The sequence below is a fragment of the Vombatus ursinus genome, unplaced genomic scaffold, assembly GCF_900497805.2.
Source record: "Vombatus ursinus unplaced genomic scaffold, bare-nosed wombat genome assembly UNPS02014809.1, whole genome shotgun sequence".
Classification (NCBI taxonomy): domain Eukaryota; kingdom Metazoa; phylum Chordata; class Mammalia; order Diprotodontia; family Vombatidae; genus Vombatus; species Vombatus ursinus.
The window spans coordinates 19,874,561-19,897,831 of NW_020954587.1; the positions used below are offsets into that span (position 1 = coordinate 19,874,561).

General features: G+C 37.6%; 1 protein-coding gene across 1 annotated transcript in view; it reads right to left on the bottom strand.

The window, feature by feature from the left end:
- The window catches only part of TMPRSS15 (transmembrane serine protease 15), a 140,164-nt gene that overhangs the window by 4,556 nt on the left and 112,337 nt on the right, over positions 1–23,271 (bottom strand). Inside the window, exons 21-24 of the mRNA XM_027875468.1 lie at positions 12,169–12,218; positions 11,683–11,857; positions 10,015–10,196; positions 6,891–6,986 (exon numbers count right to left, since the gene is read on the bottom strand). Coding sequence (XP_027731269.1) covers positions 6,891–6,986; positions 10,015–10,196; positions 11,683–11,857; positions 12,169–12,218 — 503 coding nt within the window. The remainder of the gene's footprint in view (positions 1–6,890; positions 6,987–10,014; positions 10,197–11,682; positions 11,858–12,168; positions 12,219–23,271) is intronic.

Below are 23,271 nucleotides of genomic sequence, written 5' to 3' on the forward strand. Positions count from 1 at the left end.
CCTAACCATCCTATCCCCTCCTACTTGCAAATACATTCTTTCCCTCTCTTACCATTTTTCTTTATTAAATGTAATTTTTGTTGCATCATGATCTGAAAGAGATGCATTTAATATTCCTGCTCTTCTGCATTTGGTTGTGAGGTTTTTATGCCCTAATACATGATCAATTTGTGCATAGATGCTATATACTGCTGAGAAAAGGTATATTCTTTTCTATTCCCATTCAATTTTCTCCAATGGTCTATCGTATCTAACTTTTCTAAAAATCTATTAATCTCCTTAGCTTCTTTCTTGATTTTTTTTGTTAGATTTATCTAGTTCTGAGAAGAGAAAGTTGAGGTCTCCCATTAGCATAGTTTTACTGTCCATTTCCTCCTGTAACTGATTTAACTTTTCCTTTAAGAATTTGGATGCTATAGTAGTTGGTGCATGTTTAGTATTGATATTACTTTATTTAAGGGGTACCTTTTTTTCTTTTAGCAAAATGTAGTTTCCTTGCTTATCCCTTTTAATTAGATCTATGTTGTCTTTTGCTTTGTCTGAGATCATGACTGCTACCCCTGTTTTTTGTTTTTTTGTTTTTGTTTTTGTTTTTTTACATCAGCTGAAGCATAATAGATTCTGCTCTAGTCCCTTACTTTTACTCTCTCTGCTTCAGGTGTATTCCTTGTAAACAACATGTTGTAGGACTCTGGTTTTTAATCCACTCTGCTATTCACTTCTGCTTTAAGGGTGAGTTCATACCACTCACATTCACAGTTATGATTACTAATTATATATTTCCTTACATATTGCTTTAAAGTAGAAGATGCTAAATCTTGTGTTATTCTGACTGTGGCTCCATGATATTTTAATTGTTTCTTTCTGGCTGTTTGCAATATTTTCTCCTTCACCTGGGAACTCTGGAATTTGTCTATAACATTCTTGGGAACTTTCATTTTGGAATCTCAGGAGGTGATCAATGGATTCTTTCACTTTTATTTTACCTTCTCGTTCTAGAATATCAGCACAGTTTTCCTTTATAGTTTCTTGAAATACGATATCTTGGCCCCCCCCTTTTTTTTAATCATGGCTTCCAGGTAGTCCAATTAGTCTTAAATTATCTCTCCTGGATCTATTTTCCAGGTCAGTTGTTTTTACAATGAGATATTTTACATTTTCATCTATTTTTTCATTCTTTTGATTTTGTTTTATTGTTTCTTGAGGTCTCATGGAGTCATTAGCTTCAGATTGCCATATTCTAATTTTTAAGAAATTATTTTCCTCAGTTGAGTTTTGTGCCTTTTTTTTACCATTTGGCCAAACCTGTGTTGTTGTCGTTTTTTTTAAAGATATTCTCTTTAGCATTTTTTTGTGTCTCTTCTGCCAAGCTATTGACTCTTTTTGTGATTTTTTGGTATCACTCTCATTTCTTTTCCCAATTTTTCCTCTACTTTTTTATTTGACTTTTAAAATCCTTTGTGAGCTCTTCTAGGGCCTGAGATCAACTCACAATTTTCTTTGAGGTTTTGCATGTAGTTGCCTTGATTTTGTTGTCTTCTGAGTTTGTGTCTTGATGTTCCCTGTCATCACAGTAACTTTCTTTGGTCAGGTTGGTCAGGTCCTTTTTCTGTTGTTTGCTCATTTTCCCAGCCTATTTCTTGTCTTTTAATCTTATGCTACAGTTGGGCCTTTCTCTTGGGGTGGAGGGGGCATTGTCCCAAGCTTCACTTGGAAATCTCATCAGCCCTCATGGATTTAATTACCATCTCTATGGTAATTACATTTATCTTTCTTGCCCCAATCTCTCTGCCTTTCTCCAACCTCCCATCTCCAAATGCGTTTCAGACATTTTGAACTGGATGTCCAGTAGACATCTTAAACATAATATATTCAAAATGAAACTCATTATCTTTCCTCCTAAACCCTTCCCCTACTTCTACCTTATCTATTACTGTATAGGGCAACACTATCCTCCTAGTCTTTTAGTCTCTTAACCTAGGAGTCATCTTGGATTCCTATTTCTTTCCCCCCATACCCAAACTGTTGTCAAGGCCTGCTGACTTTGCTTTGGTAGCATCTCTCAAACACTCCCCCTTCTCTCCTTTGACACAGCTACTATCTTGGTATAGGCCCTCCTTGCCACATGCCTAGATCACTTCAATAGCTTACTGGTTGATCTTCCTGCATCATCTCACCCCATTCCAATCCATCCTCCATTCAGCCACCAAAGAGATTTTCCAATACCACAAGTCTGACCATGTCACTCCCCACTCTCCCATTCCCCACTCAACAAACTCCAGTAGTTCTTTCTTTATTGCCTCCAGAATCCTTTGTTTGGTGTTCAATGCCCTTCATAATCTACCTGCCCCAATTCCAATCTCCCACCTAATCTTTCCAGTCTTCTTTCACCTTACTCCCCACTAAATGCTCTTTGATCCAGTGAAACTGGCCTCCTGGCTGTTTCACTAACAAGACATTCCATGTCTTGACTTTAGGCATTTTCTCTGGTTATCCCCTATGCCCTCCTCTGCTCTGACTACTGGCCTCCCTGGATTCCTTTAAGTCTCAACTAAAATCTCACCTTCCACAGGAAGCTTTCCCCAATCCCTCTTAATTTCAGTGCCTTCCCTCTTTTAATTTTTTTCTATTTATCTGGTACATAGCTTGCTTTGTATATACTTATTTATATATTGTCTCTCCCATTAGATTGTAAGTTCCTTGAGGGAAGGGACTGTCTTTTGCCTCTTTTTGTATCCCAGACCTTAATAAATGTTTATTGATTGATTCTGGGTTTATGTTCTGAGCATTCCTAGTAACATAATAGCTCTTTATGGTGAGATTCTCTTTTCATTTGCTCATTCCTCCAGTTTGTGCTTTAAAGTTTTGAGCACATCTGGAAGACATATCTGGGCTGGCCCTAATGCTCCTTTCTTGGGTATTGAGAGTTGCGTTATTTCAGGTTCTCAAGGACAGCTCAGGCTGAAGATCTGCAACTTTTCAACACTCCTAAAGCAGTTGATCCAGGGAAATGTATGATTACTACCCTCTGTTCTGAGTTTTGGCAAGCTCTTGACCTACCTGGGTTTGGAGGAGATCAGCAGCGGCCTACTGAGAAGCTCTGCCTGTTAACAATGACAATTGCAGGTTTGCCTTTGGTCTCAGATTCTTGCCCTGATTATTTCTCTGCAGGCATCAGACTGGGCTAGAGACTACAACTATGGCTCAGCTTTGCTTTTGAGTTTTGAGACACATTGCTGGTGCTTAGCTTCTGAACCTGCTTCTCAATACACTGCCCAGGGCCTCCACTGGTCCCTACTAGAATGCCCCTCTTGGGCACATGTTCCCTCCTCAGTCTATCCTACACCAGAAATTAGGTAATGGCAAAAAGCTGTCACTTAGTGCCTTTTCCAGCTTCTCCCTCAGGCTCCTGGCCAGATCCCTTCAGTGTCAGACCTCTATGTCTGGAGGAAAAATGACTCACTCTGACTTTTTCTTGGATTTTGCCAAAAGGTTTCAGTCTGGTGTGCTTTCCAAGTCTTCTTCAAGGAATTTGGGGGGAGGGGCAGCTTATGCTGTATGTCTTCCTGCTACTCAGTCACCTTGGCTTTTTCTCCCTCAGCCATAAATTATTAAAGTAAATTGACCAGAGTACGCATTTTTTTTTCTTGGTACGATACAGTATTTATCTATTGCCTGAAGTTAAGGAAATGGATACTTTCAGTAACAATTAGTGAATGAGATAAGTTTAAATGCATATTTTTTAAAAAGTCAGTTTTCTATGGACTTAAGGGTTTATGTATTTTAAGCATAATTTATTTTTGAAGTATAAGTTGTGATTAAATACATTTTAGTTTTAAATATGACAAATAAATATCTGTCCATGAGACATTTTTATCCTTAAATTTCATGTTTAAAAATCAGGAAATTTTTCAAGTGGAAGAAAAAGGCAAAATGCAACTTTTAAGTTTAATTTGTCTTATCCTTCTGGCCTCATTATACATTATTAATCATTCTGCTCTCGCTGGCCTTGCCAAACTGTCTCGTTTCTCCATTTCTTATACACAGCACTCATCCTCCCAACTTTGGGTTGGCCTTTGCACAGGCCATCTCCCATTCCTGGAAGATGCTCGCTCCTCACTTCTAGCTCACAGAATCCCTCACTTCCTTCAAGGCATAGCTCAAGCACCACTTTTAAGGTAAAGACTTTCCTTCTTCCCTCCAACTGCTCATACCCTTTCTCCATGTGCTGTATATATCTTGTTTGTACAAAGTTGTTGTTTTTGTGTTTTCTCCTCCATTAGATAGTGAGCTCTTTGACAGTAGGGACAGGTGGGTTTTTTGGGGGGTTTTTTTTTGCCTTTTTGGTGTTTCTTACTGCTTTGCACATAGCGCTCACCTAACAAATGCTTATTGATTAATTGATTGATCAGAGATGCAGAATGTATGATACATTTCAAGCAGTCTAGCAATAAAGAAATTCATTTAGAACATTTAAGCAGGGGTGGAGCCAATATGGAGAGGAAATTGAGCATTTCTCCTGATTTTTCCCAACCCAACCAACTTTTGAAAAACGCCTCAAATAAAATTTTGAGTGGGATAACTTAAAATAAATTATAGTATCTTGTTTTCCAGCCCAAGACATCTTGGGAAGAATGAGAGAGAGGTCTGACTGTGCACACTGGGGTGGAGGCTGACTGGGAGCCTGGACAGGGGAAGCAGTGGACAGCACTCATGGTGTGGGGTAGGAGGGCCATGGCAGCAGAAGTACCAATAGCTGTAAGGGGAGTAAACTCCCGGTTAGAAAGGTATTACAGAGGCTCCTTGTGCTAGCACTGGGTGCTGGACTGGGTGCTATTTGGTAGCTCCTTCACCCATTACCCAGGTCCAGGTCCGAGGTAGAGTTCGAGGGCAGAGATAAGAAGTTACAGTCTGTGGTCGCAATAAAGCAGAAGCTCTACCCGTGTAAGGACCAGAGCACAGACCAGGAGGACGGTGAACAGAACTCTCCCTTGAACATACCACCATAGAAGCACTGAAAACCGACAGGCCCCTAGATCTAAACACAGAAGCTCAGGCTAGCTATCCTTTCCCCCAACCCCCAAAAGTGAGCAGAACCCAGTTCTTAAAGTCTAAAATCAAAAAATAGGCTATAAAAATGAGCCAACAACCACAAAAGAACCTGGCCATAAAAAGGTTCTATGGAGACAGGAAAACTTAAGATAAAAAAAATTCAGAAGAAGATAATAACTTAAAAACACCTACAAGAAAAACCGTAAAGAAAAATGCAGTTTGGACACAAACTTAACAAGAATTCCTAGAAGAGCTAAAGAAAGATTTTTAAGAGAACAAAAAAAAAGATTTTAGAACAATTAAGTAAAGACTCAACTTTATCCCTTTTATAAAAATGTGCACACACACATTTTGGTTATGAGCATTTATCTTTAGATTTTTCCAGTCTCTTTTCACAAGGTTTGTGCATTTTTAATCTGAAACCATTAAGGACTCATTTTAACCTGCCTGTACTTCAGGCTTTGGTTTAAACTGTTTCACACTGAAAGGGTTGAGTTGGAGCAAGCTTGAACTTGCTTGAGGAAGCCAATTGTTAAATTATCAATGTGAATACTTGCACCTTGGAAATCAGGAAATACTACAAATCAGGGCTTGATTCATTGTTTAATATAGACTTAAGAAAGAAAGGGAGAAAATGTTAAAAATGTTAATAATAACTTAAAAGTTTGTTGTGGTACATTTTTCCCCCAGGGAGCTAGTTATTAAAAATCTACTAGCATATCCATGTCATTGGCCTTATGAAAGGTTACCAAATAAGTATTGTAGTCAGAGATGTTGTAATTAGATGGACAGATGATCTTTGATTAAAAGATTTTTCTTTAATGAATTTTCAAGACTTCATTCAAAGTAATGGAAATGTTTGGAAACCACCTTGCAAGGACAAATATTTACCTTGTTTGGAAACTTTATTAAGACTATGGAGAACCAATTTAAATCCTTAAATTCAAGATTTATTCTATATCTAGTTATAAATATTAAAGTTCTTTAGTAGATAGATAGACTTGTGGAGTGTTAGAACTAGGAGAGACCTTGCATATCCTCTGAGACCAATCCTTTTATTTTATACATGAGGAAATAAAGGCCAGGGGAGCCAAAGATGAATTTTTATTTTTTACAGAATAGAAAATATGATATCTGGTCTTTTCCATGGCATCTAATTAAACCAAACCACCCTTATTAAAATGGCAGACACACTAGAAATGTTTTGCTGGAATGGTTTTGATAGAAGTATTTAATTTCCATTAATTAAAATATCATAATTTAATTTTGGTTTGGATAGTACTCTGGGGCCCTTAGCAATATTTAGATTTTGATTCCCCAATCTGATTTCATGACACATCCTTATGTGTCTTGAAATTTTAAATATATTCTTAAAATAGCACTTAAAAATAACACTAAATTTAACATAACTAAATAAATAATACTTAAAATAACATATTGATTTAAAAATTAATGAAATCCTTACATAATGTTTAGGGAGAGTAAAGTCTGACAAAAATTACACAATGTGATATGACAATTTTTTATTTTTTTAACTAATTTTTTTGCTTTTTTGGTGAGGCAATCAAGGTTAAGTGATTTGCCCTTGGTCACACAACTAGTAAGTGTCATGCGTCTCAGTCCGGATTTGAACTCAGGTCCTCTTGACTCCAAGGCCGGAGCTCTATCTACTGAGCCACTTAGCAGCTCCCAATATTACAGTTTTTTAAAAGTCACAAATCACTGCACATGAGCACATTACTAACATAATCTAGCATAATTATGTTCTTATAATTATATTTTTATAGTTTAATTATAACTATGCGTTAATGAATGTTTCTCTGAATTTGATCATTTACCTTGATATTTTATTCTACCCCAGCCAGCAATAAAACAGTTCATTCCTTGAGGAAAGACTTGACTTGCTTCAGGTAAGCAAATAGGCTGTATGTAATCTGTCAAAATAATTAAAGATATGTAAATTTTGGAAAAGGTACTTTATATATCCAGTTCACATTTTCATGGTCCTGATAAGTACATAGTTTTTAGAGGTAAATTATTTTAAATTTAATGAAAAGAGCTTTTGATTTTATACCTTTAAACCAGCATATTTTTTTAAAATGATGCTACTAAAACAAAAGGATTTTAAAGTAATTACACAGAATTTCAAACTTGGAAAGAATCTTAGCAGCTATCTGTGTTAACATAAGATCTTGTTCTGGTCCACCTTACCACCATCCTCCCTCCCTCTTCTAGTTAATATAGCCGCTTTATAAGCAGTAAGTATGATGGAGCAAGAGCAGGAAGTGAGATTGCAAAGGAGAACCAAGTCATGCCTGGACCATCACAAAGATCAAAGGAGCATAATTCACAAATCATATCACATATTAACCAAAGATTCATATTCTGGTGATGTGCTAAGTCAGTGGAAGCCATCTAGGCTCCGCTGTCAGGGTCTTTTGGTCTTATGATACGTAAATCTCAGACAAGTTCCAGACATCCTTAGTGAGACCAGCAGAACACCAAACTGTGTTGATGAAATGATTTGCATATGTCAATCAACTAACCATGAGGTGGCGCAGATAAAAGTTAATCTTTTCCCCCCCAAAATCCTATTAAAATGAGACTTCAATCTCCTGTTTCCTGGGCATTCTTCCTTCTCCTCAGTGTCCCTGCTGCTTGAGGGCTCCCAATGCCAATCCACAATTACTGTAAGTGACTCATCCCCTCCCTACCCTGTTCCTCACACTGTCTGCCTTCACCATCCCATCCCCTATTTTCATCCCATCTTCCTCTGTACCATTGTCTCTGCCTTCATGTGCTTTTGCCCCTACACCTTCTATGCCTAATTAGGCATACAGTGTTGATTGCTTTTCCGTTTCTTGCTTCCAGTCATGGTCTATCCTGGAGAGTACCCCAAGAACTGGGTGTGCCCATTCCCTTTTCATAATTTCACAAATTAATGATCAATTTACCATCTAATCCCTGAATAAGAAATCCCTCTGCAACATACCTGAGAAGTGGTCATTTAGCCTTTTCTTAAAGAATTTCAGAGGGAAAACCCTCTACCTCACAAAGTGACAGATTTAACTATTAGATAGCTCTAATGGTTAGGAAGATTAAATTAAATTAAGATTTGATTCCTCCATTAGAATGTGAGATTCTTTGTATTCACAGTGTTTTCACACAATAAATGCTTGGTAACTCGATTTGACCGACTAGTGGACAGAGCACTGGGCCTAAAGTCAGGAAGACCCTAGTTCCAATGTGGCCTGACACTAGCTTGGGAAAATCACTTAGCCTCTGTTTGCCTCAGTTTCCATTACTGTAAAATGAGAATAACTTGAACCTGTTTGCCTCAGTTCACCATCTGTAATTTGAGCTGGAAAAGGAAATGGCAAACCACTCCAGTATCTTTGCCAAGAAAACCCCAAATGGGGTCATGAAGAGTTGGACACATTTGAAACAACTGAACAACAACAACTTGGCAGGGTTGTTGTGAAACTCAAGTGAGATGTTTGCCAAGTGCTTAGCATAGTGCCTGGCACATAGTCAGTGCTATACAAATGTGACTTATTATTTATTGACTTATACTAGAAGATAGCTATCATGTTACCACTTCTCCCACTCTCATTTTCAGTCTTCTTTTCTTTAGGATAAAGATTTGCAATTCTTTCAATACTTAATTCCTTCCATCCTTAGGTGTTTAATAAATACTTATTGACTGATAGACTGATGACTTTGGAACACCCAGTTTGAAATGTCCAACAGGAAGTTGATGTGAGACTGGAACTTAGGAGAGTAATTAGGGCTGAAACCCATGATAACTAATGAGGTTCCCAAAGGAGAGAAATTGAAGGGCCCAGGACAGAGACTTGGGTTTTTGTTTCTCTCCTGTCTCTATCTCTCTGTTTATCTGCCTCTCTCCATTTTTATCCCAGCTTGTGTGTTTATATTTTTTTTATATCTGTCTGTTTCTGCATGTCTCTTTTTGGGTGTCTGTCTCTCTCTGTACTGTCTCTGTGTACATGTGTATCATCTGTATATCTGTCTCTTCTCTGTCTTCTTGTCTCTGTTTCTTTTTTTCTGCCTACTTGCCTTTCTGTAATAAGCAGGTGTTTAGAGCCCACCTAAATTATGTAAAATCTATCGTAATTCTGAGATTCTTATGTGGTCTTTTAAAATTATTAATTCATATTAACAAATCTCAACATCTCTCCTCATAACTCTTTCAGATGAAGCTCTTTTTAGTACTCATGTGAAGAATCTTGGACTTTTAGAATATCTTTTAATTTAAACCAATAGCTCATATTTAAATTGTATATTTAAAATGCTTCCTGCGCATTATAGTGAATGTGTTATTTCCATTTTGCAGATGAAAAAACTGAGGCTCTGAGATAACAAGTAATCAAGGTTTCCTGACCCCAAGTTCAGTGCTCTTTCTATTATACCACACTGTAACCCTCAATTCAACATGAAGTAAGCCTCCTTCTAATCAAACCTATAATTCTACATATTTTGAAAAGTCACCACAATATAAAAATCTTCTAGGATGTTTTATCAATTACATAGTACATGCCCAGTTTGTGCCTTTGGTATTCCAAGCTCCTTAGCTAATAGATCTAGGATTTCTATATGTTAACTTCTGAAAAGGCTCTAACATAGATAGAAGTAGGTAAGTCATGTATAAGTACTTGGTTCCTTTCTTTTTAGTGTATTGTTCATTTAATTTCGCTGCCAAATAAAGCTCAATACTTAAATTCTACTTGATCACTTTTTAGAAAATTACTGTCAGGCACCTTCATTGAACTAATCAAATTATTTTCTTTTCTTTACCCAGTTATATTTGCCATAATATCTATGATTAATTTCCATATTTTTGAATATGAAATTAATTAATTTTGATAAATAGTTTGAATAAACTCAGACTAGATTTACATAATGACTTACATAATCATTCATAATGATTTTACTTTCTTTTACCTGTATAATTCACTTTGGATTCAAGATGCATCAGGGCAATGTCGCTGTCCTTTGTCTGCTTATTGTAATGTGGATTTATGATAATTTGATCAATCAGTTGAATTACTGTTTGAGAATTTGTCAGATTCAATGTAGTGTGAAGGCCTAGGACTGCTTTCCACCGAGATGTTATTAAATTCCTCCTAGAAAGGTAAAATTAAAAAAAAATACAATTACAGTCCACCCTGCTTCAGGCATCTCTCTGTGATGCTCTCCAAAGATCTCCATTTATCAATATGCTTTCAACTCATTTGATTCTTTTAAATACCTTTTAGCTTCCGAATGCTCTCAATATTAGATACTGCTAAGGAGTGTTGGCCCCAGATTTAAAGCATCTAGAGAAGGCAGCAGCAGCAATTAGTTGAAAAGAACCAGGTGGAGGACCACAAGGAAAATTTTGTGAATCCATGATGGCATATTTGGGCACATAGTGAATATCTGAATTATAAGGCTTCAATATGTTAATTGGGGAGTTTTTGCATTTATAATTGCATGACATAAATAATTTGTTACATACCACTTAAATACATCCTTAACTTTTTTTTTGTTTTTTTTTTCATCCTTAACTTTCTAACAATGCAGATTAAATACACTAGCATATTACACCTTGAATATGCACAGGAATTCCTAATGGTATTGTTAATGAATAGCTTCACGCCAAAGAATCATCAGTGGGCTTTTGGAACTAAGCAAACTTAGCGTTATTTACAACAAACAAACACAACACAAGGACTTGCTAGGAATGGATAAGATGATGATAACTGACAACAGAAAGCACAACTGCTCAATTCCTATTTTGTTTTCTGTGCAAAAGAGTATGACTTTTACATTGTAAATAACAAACTAAACATGGTTAAGGGGGACTTGATACCCAAGATAAGTAAGGAGCTAACAGTGCCTTTGATGAATTCAAGTCACCTGGAAGATATATGCTCAAGTCCTGAAAGAACTGCCAGATATGACTGTGGAACCATGGTCAGTGGTCTTTGAAAGATTATAGAAAACAGGAGAAATACCAAAAGATTAGTGAAAGGCAAATGTTGCCCTGATTTAGAAGAAAAAAAAGTATAGACCAGTATAGACTCCTGATAAAACTCTGGAAAGGATCGTTAAAGAGATGGGTGGCAAATATCTAGAAAAGGAAGCAGATATTAGAAAGAACCGTCATGGCTTCATCAAGAACACATCATGCCATATTAAACTAATTTCCTTTTTTTGTTAGAATTACAAAACAGGTACATGATGGAAATGTTGTAGATATAGTTTACCTATATTTTAAAGAAGTTTTGATAAAGTATCTCATGCTATTCTCATGCAGAAGATGAAGAGCTACAAAGTAAATGATAATATAAGCCAATGGATTCAGAAATGGTTGGATTCAAAGAGTAGTCGTTAATAGTTTTGTGTCAACGTGTAAGAGTTCTTTAGTGGAGTACTTCAGGAATTTGTACTTGGCCCTGTGCTGTTTAATAGTTTTATCTGTGACTTAGATGAGGGTGTACATGGTATACTTGTGAAATCTGCAGATGACACAAAGCTAGAAGGAATATACTGATTGACACACTGGTTGATAGTTAGGATTCAATTGACACTAACACACTTACACAGAAATAGGATCCTCAAACTTACCCATACACACAATGTGCTGCTGTGACCAGCCACTCATTGCTAATAAGAGAAGCACCACATATAGGGCGTCCATTGAAAAACAGAGAAACCATCCAGGGCCATGCCCCTTCCTTGGCATTATTTCCACCAACAATTCTAGGGTTAGTTTCTTGAGTTACTAGTTGTTTCCCACAAGCTGTTAAAAATAAAATGGGATGAAGGAAATAGGCGATATAATTCAATTCCTGGGGTTTCCTTTAATAAATATTTAATTATTAAAATATTATTATTAATTATTTTTATTTTTTTGCTAGGCAATGGGGTTAAGTGACTTGCCCAGAGTCACACAGCTAGTAAGTGTCAAATGTCTGAGGCTGGATTTGAACTCAGGTCCTCCTGACTCCAGGGCCAGTGCCCTATCCACTGCGCCATCTAGCTGTCCCTAAAATATTCTTTTAGGTAGTATAAACTGAATTAAGCTTTGAGAAAATTTGAAAAAATACTTACGTTTATGATTGCAGGATAAATGAATCAGTGAATCATTAGAACATTTTTCACTGTAACAGAAAAATAATTATTATGTTTCAAAAACTTGAACATAGTATAGATGTATGAAGTGAATGTTCAGTCCTTTCAGTTGTGTCCAACTCTTTGTGATCCCATTTGGAGTTTTCTTGGCAAAGATACTGGAGTGGTTTGCTATTTCCTTCTCCAGCTCATTTTATAGAAGAGGAAACTGAGACAAACAGGGTTAAGTGACTTGCCCAGGGTCACACAATTAGTGGCTGAGGTCATATTTGAACTCAGGTCTTCCTGACTCCAGACCTGGGGCTCTTTCTACTGCACCACCTAGTTGCCCTTGGGTTGTGGATGCATACGAAAGTTTTAAAGTAAAACACATTAATTATTATCTTTTTCTTATAGAAATGATTACATTGTGTAAATATTACCACAATGAAATACAACTAACATGATTGAACTCATTTATTCTATAAAAATCCTTGTATGTCAAAATAATTTCAAAAAAGCCTAATACTCGTTAATATAGCAAATGAAATTAAGAAAATAAAAAGGACAAATGAAATTTTAAGTGTCAAATCTATCCACCATGAGAGAGATCAGTATATCATAAAGAACTGAAAATACTAAGATTCAATGCTCCCCATATCATCTGTATTTTCCATTATGTTAATATGAGTGACTATAACCACTTACAGGCTGGTAATCTCACATACTACTTGGATACAGTAATTTTCTTTTTTTTGCTAAATTAATTAATTTTTAGTATTCAACATTCATTTTTATAAGATTTTGAGTTCTAAATTTCCCCCTCCTCCACTGCCCCCTCCCCAAGATGGCATGCAATCTGATATAGGATATACTTGTACAATCATACTAAACATAATTTCACATTAGGCATGTTGTGAAAGAAGAATCAGAACAAAAGGAAAAACCAAGAGAAAGAAAAACCAAAAAGAAAGAAAGAGAAAATAGTATGCTTCAATCTGCATTTAGACACTATAATTCTTTTTCTGTATATGGATAGTATTTTCCATCATGAGTCTTTTGGAATTGTCTTAGATCATTGCATTGCTGAGAAGAGTTAAGTCTATATAAGTTGGTCATCACACAATGTTCCTGTTATTGTGTACAATGTTCCCCTCTTCTGCTCACTTCACTCAGCATTAGACCTCACAAGTCTTTCCAGGTTTTTCTGAAATCTGCCTGCTCATCACGTCTTATAGCACAGTAGTATTCTATTACATTCATATACCACAACTTGTTCAGCCATTCCCCAATTGATGGGCATCCCCTCAATTTATAATTCTTTGCCACCCCAAAAAGAGCTAATAAATATTTTTGTACATGTGATTCCTTTTCTTTTTTATGATCTCTTTGGGATACAGACCTAGCAGTGATATTGCTGGATCAAAGAGTATGCACAGTTTTATAGCCCTTTGGGCATAGTTCCAAATTGCTCTGCAGAATGGTTGGATCAGTTTACAATTGCACCAACAATGCATTGGTGCTCCAATTTTCTCACAGATTCTCCAACATTTATCATTTTCCTGATTTGTCATATTAGCCAATTACAGTAATTTTCAAGGAGGAAAGCAAGCTGAAATCCTCAAAAAAAATCCTCTATATGTTACTGGAGAACAGGCTTTACAATATATTAGGATAGAGACTGTACCTGTGATTTCACTGATATAGGAAAATTACAGGTGAATGAACTCTACTAATGCAGATGGACACCTTCTCTGCAATATACAGTTTTAGAATATTCACCTAGAACACTAAGAGGTTAAATAATTTTGCCCTGGTCACACTGCAACTATATACATATATATATATAGACAAGATATGTATACATGTATCAATAGATATTTAAGGAATCACAACATATTAGAGATGGAAGAGATCTTAAAAAATTTGTTACAATCCTTTGAATTTACAGGTGAGAAAACTGAGTGGCAGTCAGTCAACAAGCATTATTGAGTGTTTACAGTGTGCCAGGTGCTTCACTAAGTGTTAATGATCAAAAAAAAAAAAGGCAGAAACAGTTCCTACACTCAAGAAGCTCATGTACTAACAGAACAGGCAACATGTAAAAACCAAGTATAAATATTATACATACATATTCTCTATCTATCTATCTATCTATCTATCCATTTATCTATCATAAAGTTGAGGCAAACTCAAAGGCAAGGCACTTAAGGGAAAGGAAAGGGGAAGGGACAGGAAAGAGTAAAGGAATAAGCATTTATATAGACCTATTATGTGCTAGACACTATGCTAAGCACTTCTTACAAATATTATCTCACAACCTGTGAGATGGTTGCTATTATCTCTATTTTACCATTGAGGAAATAGAGGTTAAATGACTTGCTCAGAGTTACATAGTTAGACACTTGTCTGAGGCTGGATTTGAACTCAGCTCTTCCTGACTCTGGGCCCAGTGCTCAATTTGAGCAACTGAGATGATGATGATGATGATGATGATGATGATGATGATGATGATGATGATGATAAGCCATTTTTGGCAAATAACCTCATTTTTTTCCCAGTGAAATTTAAGGCAAGTTTCTTAGTTAAAAGAGTGGAGGGATTGGGACCTATGGAAGGTTCGAGGAAGAATGGAAAGATTTATAATAGGAAGCAGAACCAAAACGGAGGAGTAGAATGATACAGTACAGTGGACTCCCCCCTACCCCTCACCAAATTCCTCAAAATAGATCTAGAAAATGCACTAGACCTAATCTTGATGGGAAAATCCAAGACAAAGCTATAGTGAGTCATTTTTCTAGTTCAGGTTGGCATAGGGAGGCAGACAGAATGGTCTGTGGACACTGGGGATGAGGTCTGGACAGGAGCACCTGTGAGGAGTACTCTAGCATACAGGGAGAGTCTGACACTGAGTGCAAGAGGCGGTCCTTAATCCATACCAGGGCACCCTTAGTCCCACACTTTGGCACCTCAACTATAATAGGTGCTGACAGCTTTATTGCCCACTACCCAATTCTAGGTCACAGATGAGGACTGTTAAGGGGTGTCGATGGGGTGAAAACAGGGCACTTCTTGTGAACTTTGCATGGTGGTAGTGTTTCTAGGTAAGAAGCACCTGCACAGTGTACTAAGAAAGGAGTAGGTTCAGAAGCAAGCAGCAGCAGTGCAGCTCTGAAGTCTGTAGAGAAATAACCCAGGCAAGAATTCTAGACCAAAGGGAGCTTGCATTTCTATCATTCTGAACCAACAGGGTTTCTCAGCTGGCTGCTAGCGGCTGAACCAAGCAGCAATCTACTATTGCATAGACACAAATCAAGATCAGGAAGTTTTAGAGCTCAGACCAGGGGACAACAATCAGACTTCACCCTGGATCAGACCACTTCTGAAAACTTGCAGGGACAAGCCTGAACTGGAATAAGATCCTGGAATAAGACAATACTCAATACCCTAAGAAAGCAGAAATAAGACAAACCAGACCTTTGCTTCAGAATTTCCCAGAGCCTGGCCTTGTCAGACATCAGAAATTAGTTTGGAAGAATGAGCAAACAAAAAAAGAATCGGGTGATAAAATATTATATTGACAAGGACACTCAAGATATGAACCCAGAAGAAAAGAATAACTCCAAAACACCTACAAGCAAAGCCTTAAAAAATGGGCAAAAATTCAGTGAGAATCCTTGGAAGAAAAAAAAGGAATTTAAGAAGCTTTTCATAAATGAAATGAGAGTTCTAGAGGGAAAAATTATAAAAGAAATGAGAGATAGGGAAGAAAAACTTGGAAAGGGAATTAACAGATTGCCACATGAGAGGGTATAAAACAGACTCCCTGAAAATTAAAATAGACCAAATGGAAGCCAATGATTCCATGAGGCAACAAGAAATACTAAACAAAGTCAAAAGTCTGAAATAATAGGAGAAAATGTAAGGTATTGCATAGTAAAGACAACTGACCTGGAGAACAGATCAAGGAGAAAAAATTCAAGAATCATTAGACTATCAGAATGTCATGGCCATAAGAAGAGCCAAGATAACACATTTAAAAAAAATCTTTAAAGAAAACTTTCCAGAGCCCTTAGGACCAGAGAGCAAAGCAGAAATTGAAAGAATCTTCCTTTTGGAAGAAATCACTAAATGAAAACTTCCAGGAAAATTATAGTCAAAACCCAGAGTGTTGAGGTAAAAGAAAAATAATACTGCAAGTAACCAGAAAACAACAATTCAAGTACCAATGAGCTACAGTTGAGATAACATATGATTTAGTAACCACCACTATCAAGGACCGGAGAGCTTAGAATACACAGCATAACATACCCTCCAAAACCAAATATAATCCTAATGTGTGTGTGTGTGTGTGTGTGTGTGTGTGTGTGTGTGTGTATGTGTGTGTGTGACAGAGAGAGAAAGAGAGATAGAATGGATCCTTAATGATCCTTAAAGAGGACTTGCAAAGTTTTCTGGCAAAAAGACCAGAGCTGCAGTGAAACTTTGAAGTTCAAATGCAGGAGTAAAGAGAAACATTGAAAGGTAAACTTGAATGAATGATGATAAAGGACTAAATAAGGATAAACTGCTTATGTTCTAATATGAGGAGATGATGTATGTGCTCCCTTTGAACCCTATTATTATCAAGGGTCATAAAAAGAGAAGGCATGGTTATGGTTCTGTTATGTATGTCTTGATGATCTTAAGAGAAGAATTGAGTGGAGAAAAGGAATACACAGGGTGGTGGGAGAGAGAAGGGAAAGTAAAATTAGGGAAAATTATCCCACATAATCAGACTGTGCAAGTAGACATCTATACAAACAAGGAGAAGGAGGTAATGGTAGTAGTGGCTGATTCTTGAACCTTACTCTCATCTGAACTGGTCAAAGGAGGGAAGAATACACATATACATTCACAAACACAACTAAGTATAAAAATACATTTTGTTTGACAGGAAAATGTGAGAAAGAATAAGAGGGAATTAGTAGTAGTAGTTTAAGGGACGAATTAGTCTTAAGCAAAAAATTCTAAAGATGTATAAAAATATAGCTCTTTTTGAGGTGGCAAAATATGGGAATTTGAGAGGGTGCCTATAAATTGGGGAAGAACTGAACAAGTTATAGTATATAAACATGATGGAATATTATTGTGCTGTAAGAAATGATGAAAGAATTTTTTTTCTTAGAAACTTGGATAGAGTTAAATGAATTGTTGCAAAGTGAACCGAACAGAATTAGAACCATTTATACAGTAACAGCAATTTGTATATGAAGAAAGCAATTTCAAAAGTATTAGCTCTGATCAATATAATCATCAACCACAATTCCAGAGTACTAATGATTAAACATGTTACCCCTCTCCAGATAGAGAAGTGAAGGACTTGGTACATTTTTTAGGGGTTATCGTCAATGTGGAAATTTGTTTTGTTTGACTATATATATATATATATATATATATGTATTTGTAACAGTTATTTTGCTTTTCTTTTGAGAAAATCAAATTGATTCTGATGTCATTTTGTAATTGATTCATGGGAAATGACCTCAGTAAGTTGTAAAATTCCCTAAGCCACGTTTCTTTTTCTCTGAGTTAAGTTCAGAAGTTCAGCTTTCCTCTGAGCTAAATTGTCCCATAAATCATCTTAATTAAAGGAATATATAATCCCTACACATCTTACTGCCAATGCACAATTAAGAGAGAACTGTGATCTCACTAACAAGCCTTACAAGATGCACGTGGGTGCCAGGAAGTCGCCTTTATCTGCAACGCTGTCTGTCCTTAAACAAAGACTAAACCCTTATTGCTGCGACTCTAACTAACCATGTAGCTGGACAGCACCAATGAGCTTCCCCTAGCAACTAGATGAAAGGAGTGATTGTTGCTAGCCTGCATGCCAAACTTCCATATAATCATATTGCTTTCCATCATCTTTGATACTTTAGACTTTGGAACCATTCATATTGTTTTATGTTCCCTGTTCTTTGTTCTCTTGTACTTCCCCAAACTATAGGCTAGTAAGCTCTACCTCATAGTATTTTGACTGACTGAGGAGTTGAGAGACCCCTTTTGTTGGTAATTGCTAGCCTTACCAATAAACTGAATATGCTCAGAACTTTGTGCTTCAGTTTACCTTCATTTCAATTACACCACTTTCATTCTCAACTGAATGGGGAAGGAGAAAAGGCAGATTTTTCGCTACTTAAAAAAATAAAAAATATTAAAATAATAAAATTAAAAAGTATAAAAATATAATAAAAAATAAAAATAAAAAAAGATTTGGAATAGCTGCTGCGTTCAGTGGGATAATGAATTCATTATTGAGGTGTAAAAGGATTGTCTTGTTACTGTGAGGGCCCAGTTAAATTTGTGTCATGATAATCTGTAATGGACTCAGTCAGCATGATTTCATGACTTTTCCAACTCTGTTCAGAAGTTTGAGAACAGAATCAAAGCCAGCAGATGATGGGAAAATCCAAGGTTGAGGCTTAGCAAGGCATGATCCCTGGTAGCACAAGTAATCAAGAGACTCAAGAGAAGAGGCAGTTGAACTGGTTGATCAGGGAATCAAGATGGGAAAAGAACAACAGTACAGCTAGTGTAAAGCTGATGACTTAAGAAATAACTGATATGTGTAGTAGTCATTGGAGGTAATAGTGAATATGAAGAACAGGATTTATAAGACAGAGGGAAAGATTGAATGATAAAACATGATCAGATAAAGGAATTTTGGAGTTCATGAGCATGGAAGTGGAACATTTGTGGGTGATGGCAAGATCTATAACTATCTATGACTATGAAGTAAAATAGTAGTTCATGGGAAATCAGCAAATTGTGGAAATGGGAAGTTAGAATGTTGGATGGAATATTAATGTGGATGGTGAGTTCACTAGTATGAGGGCAGGATTTGGAGAGGAAAGAAAGACTGAACCAGGTACTTAATTCAATTAGGAAAAAAGAGAGGAGTAGCCCAGACACAGGACCATATGATCCTTCTCACTATGGACAAGACAAACTATTCCTTACTCACGTGGCCCTCAAACTGTCACCACTTGGCAAAATGGAACTCTCCTATTTCAGAGTGAGTAGGTTGGCCCTTCTGAAGTTGTATCATTATGCATCTGACTGCCCAGGTCAAGTATCCAACCTCCCAGAAACAGTTATGTCTATGACAAATAAGTGCTATCCTAGAAAGGGAAAGGGCTCCATGGCCGGGGTTTCTTGGATCCTGCCTCTACAAAGACTTAATTGATGAGAATATATTAATTTTGGACATAATTCTCCCTGATCATCTCCAGCTCCTCCTCAGCCTCAAGATTCTTGCCCTCTCAGAGGGTTCCATACACCCTAAAGTAGCAGCTCAGGTCCCCTTCAATTGGCAGACCTCCTTCGCTTTTTTAGGGAAGTCCTTCCCAGAAAAGTCTTGGGGAACCAAGGGCTGGTATTGTTAGGAGGCACCTTGCTATATTGTGTTGTTGGGAGATGTCTTACTTTCTAACAGCATAGGGAAAGTGAAATTGTTGCTATATAATTACTTAGAAGAAAAGACAGCCCTTATTTGACTTATTAAGTAATTCTGAGTTATTGGAACCTTATTTAGCCACTTGTGGAAGAAGTGGGAAGGCCCTCCACAGAGGCCGGTAGGGAGGCAAAGATTTTGTATCATTCTTATGATGAAGCTTTCAGGGAGGGAGAAGTTTTGGCAGGTGGGCCAGGGAACACTGAGTGGGTGGTGTAGTACAGAGAAACTTAGATACAAGAGAGACTATGTGCAAGAAGCTTATGACCTCTTTGTCCCTCAGAAGTGTCCATTCAGAGGCCTTGATATTCCTGGAGCTGCTCCTGCTCATCATTACCACCTGACAACAGAAGAAGAAATCTAACTATATTGGGGCGTCATGGCCTGTGCTATGGTTCTGATATTCCCATTGCTGCTCTGGTTCACCGTCACCACTTTGCATTAAGAGATCCACCGTGAACTACAAAGATAGAGTATCACTCATTACATGGGCCAAATTGTGAGATTTGGAAACTTCATCTTTCTGAAGAAGGAAGGAAAAGCTTGGGGCTTCTGGTTTTGTATTCCTTCACATTTTTTTGTTTTTTTTTTGTTTTTGTTTTTCCCTTTTCCTCCTTCTTCCTATCTTAGTATTAGCCACGATAGGAGGACTGTCTAATCATTTAAATGGTGGAAGGTACTTTAGAAAAGAATTGGGACCTTGCCAGCAAGGGACAGTATATAGTAGGTATCAGTTTCCTGGCACATCTCCCCTTACCCTGACACATCTTTCTCCCCACACAACTTCTTTTGGCCCCAACTTCCCTAGCCACTTCCCTGGTACCTTCACAAAACCTGATTGGCCCCAGCTTCTCTGACAAAGCTTCTGGCCTAGGGCCTATAACAAGACACTTAAGTCATGTGGGCTCAGTGCCTCACAGACTCGGTGGGTGCCCAAGACCATGTGAGTTGCTATACCTTGAGGATTGACTAACCAGATGCATTTCTAGATGGTGATAAGGTGGGGGGTGAGGGCAGAATAGTGCACCTAGATAAGCTAAGCTTCTAACCTAGCTATATATCCTTGTTGCATATCTTTGCTGTGTTAGGGTAAACATCCTCCTTTGTAATGTTCAGTCACTCCTGGGTATCTTATTTCATCCCAACATCAAACTTGAACTAAGAGGGTACTAGCTTTAGAGCTGTGCCTTTAACAAAAGGTGAACTTTGAAAGAAATCAGTTTGAAAGAGAAAGTTTCAGCATTGGAAACCTGAGGGATGTAACTTTAAGATCTATGTAGGGCAAAGATCTTCTGGGAGTTTTTTTTTGGGGGGGTGGTCAAGACAGAATTTCCCAAGTCATGACCAGAAGTTAAGAATGATAGGACTGGGGAGCTGAATTATGACAATCTTTGCCTAGGCATCAGATTCCCATATGCCATATTTTGGACCAGAGAAGTAGATTCTACAAGGTTGCAAATGGTGGACCTAAATAATGATTTCCATTGTGTTGGTAGTGAACTAGGTTAACATGAAAGCCAAGACTAAGAAGAAGAAAGTTTGTTTGAGGGATTTTAAGGAGAGGAGTTGTTATTAAGGAATGAGTTGATATTCAGTGTCTGGATTAAACTATTTAAACTATGACTTACTTTTTTTTTTTTTACCTGATGCTGTACTTTCTTTACCAACACTGGAAATTTTATGTTCACCTACAGTAAACCCCTTTTAAAGTCACCTAAGTGACTTCTGTATTTAGTGATCGAGGGAATGATGGCTGCAAAGAAAACCTCTGTGGTCCTTTTCCTTTTGTGAGTCTGGGCTTTAGGAAAATTCAGAAAACTAAGAGGAATTGTGATGGCTTAGAATCTAAAGGGAGCTCCAGAAAGCGAAAACTTTCATTTGGAGGTGGGAAAAAATGAGTTAAAGTATAAAGGAAGCCTACTGAACGCCAAAGTTTTTCCAGACAGGGATGCTTCTGCAATACGGCCCTTAAAGGGCCCCAAACTTTGGAGGACAGTAGCAGCCCCAGCTTATAGAGTGCCAATAACTCTGACCATAGCCATTTAAAGTCTCATCCAATCTAAACCTAGGACATCACCACCAACCTCTGATTTTAGATTTGGCTGTGCCCTTCCCTTAGCCTGGAACCTGGTACCCTCTCCCCTGTATATTGGGTGGCTAAGAAAGGAAAACCCTGGATATCTTCGCCACCCTTGGTCTTTTGGCTTGGAATTTCTCAGTGACACTGCTGCCACCCTGGTGAAGGACTTCATCCCTTCACACTTGGACCATTGCAATAGCTTGCTGGCTGATCTCCTTACCTCAAATCTTTTCTTACTTCAGTTCATTTTCCATTCAGGTGTCAAATTAATCTTCCTAAAGCACAAGTCTGACCATGCCATAACCCTACTCAATTAACTGCAGTGGTTCCTTATTGCTTCCAGGAGCAAACATAAAATTGTTTGGTATTTCAAATCCCTTCACAACCTAGCCCCCTCATACCTTTCCTTACTAGACTTCTTATACACTACACCAATTAGGCACTCTATGATCCAGTGATGTTGACCTCCTGGCTGTTCTTGCCATTAGACATAGTCTTCACACTCTGGGCATTTTCTCTGGCTTTGTTTTCCATGCCTTGAATACTGTCCTATCTCATTTCTACTTCTTAGTTTCCTTCAAGTTCCAGCTAAAATCCCACCTTCTACAGGAAGCCTTTCTTGCTCCTCCTTAATTGTAGTGCCTTCTCTCTTATATAATAGATAATATATAATTTATCCTGTATAGAGCTTGTTTGTAAATGTTTGTTTTCATGTTGTCTCACCCATTAGACTGTGAGCACAACTCATGATTGCAAGGATTATCTTTTGCCTCTCTTTGTATCTCCAAGCAATTAGCATAGTGTCTGGCACATAGTGGGCATTTAAATGCTTACTAACTGACTGTGGAGGATGGCCACAGTAACTGAATTCTACCACCTTTTTTAGGCCCTGGGCATGCTCCCATGGTTGGTAGGGTGAAGGAATTTTCAGTTACACCTAGATCACTTTCCCCAGAGATGGGAGGGTTACAAGGGGTGGGGCATTGTATAGCCTCTCTGAGTACTACTCACCCTCTATAACAGGCTCTTGCATCCTGCCTGAGCCCCAGGAAATCTGCCCACCTGTTGATACCAACCCTCTGACCTTTACACAATAATCAGGAGCCTTGCCCACCCATTGAAGTAGACATGAGACTACATAGCAGTTATTCTTACCAAACTGTCTTACCACCTCAAATCATGCCCAGACAGACTTGAGTCCTCTTAGAACAGCTTGAAGCCCTGTGTTTACTTCTTCTCAGTAGAACTGAGTCATGCTCACCCACTGATAGGGACCCCACAAAGGTCAACTCAAGAATGAAATGGGCACTTCAACAATCTCCCTCTAAACTCTCTTCCTCTCCCATCCATCACTTAAGAAAACGGCTCCACTCCTGATAAGGACTCCTACACCCTGATTTCCCCTGTACTTGGATATTAGGATCTCATTCTGCAGCAGTAACTTTTCTGAACCTAAGTGATCTTGATCTGAAACCAACTCCTCTCCAGTCAGGGAAAAGGAAAGAATAGATTAGATTGTATTTGG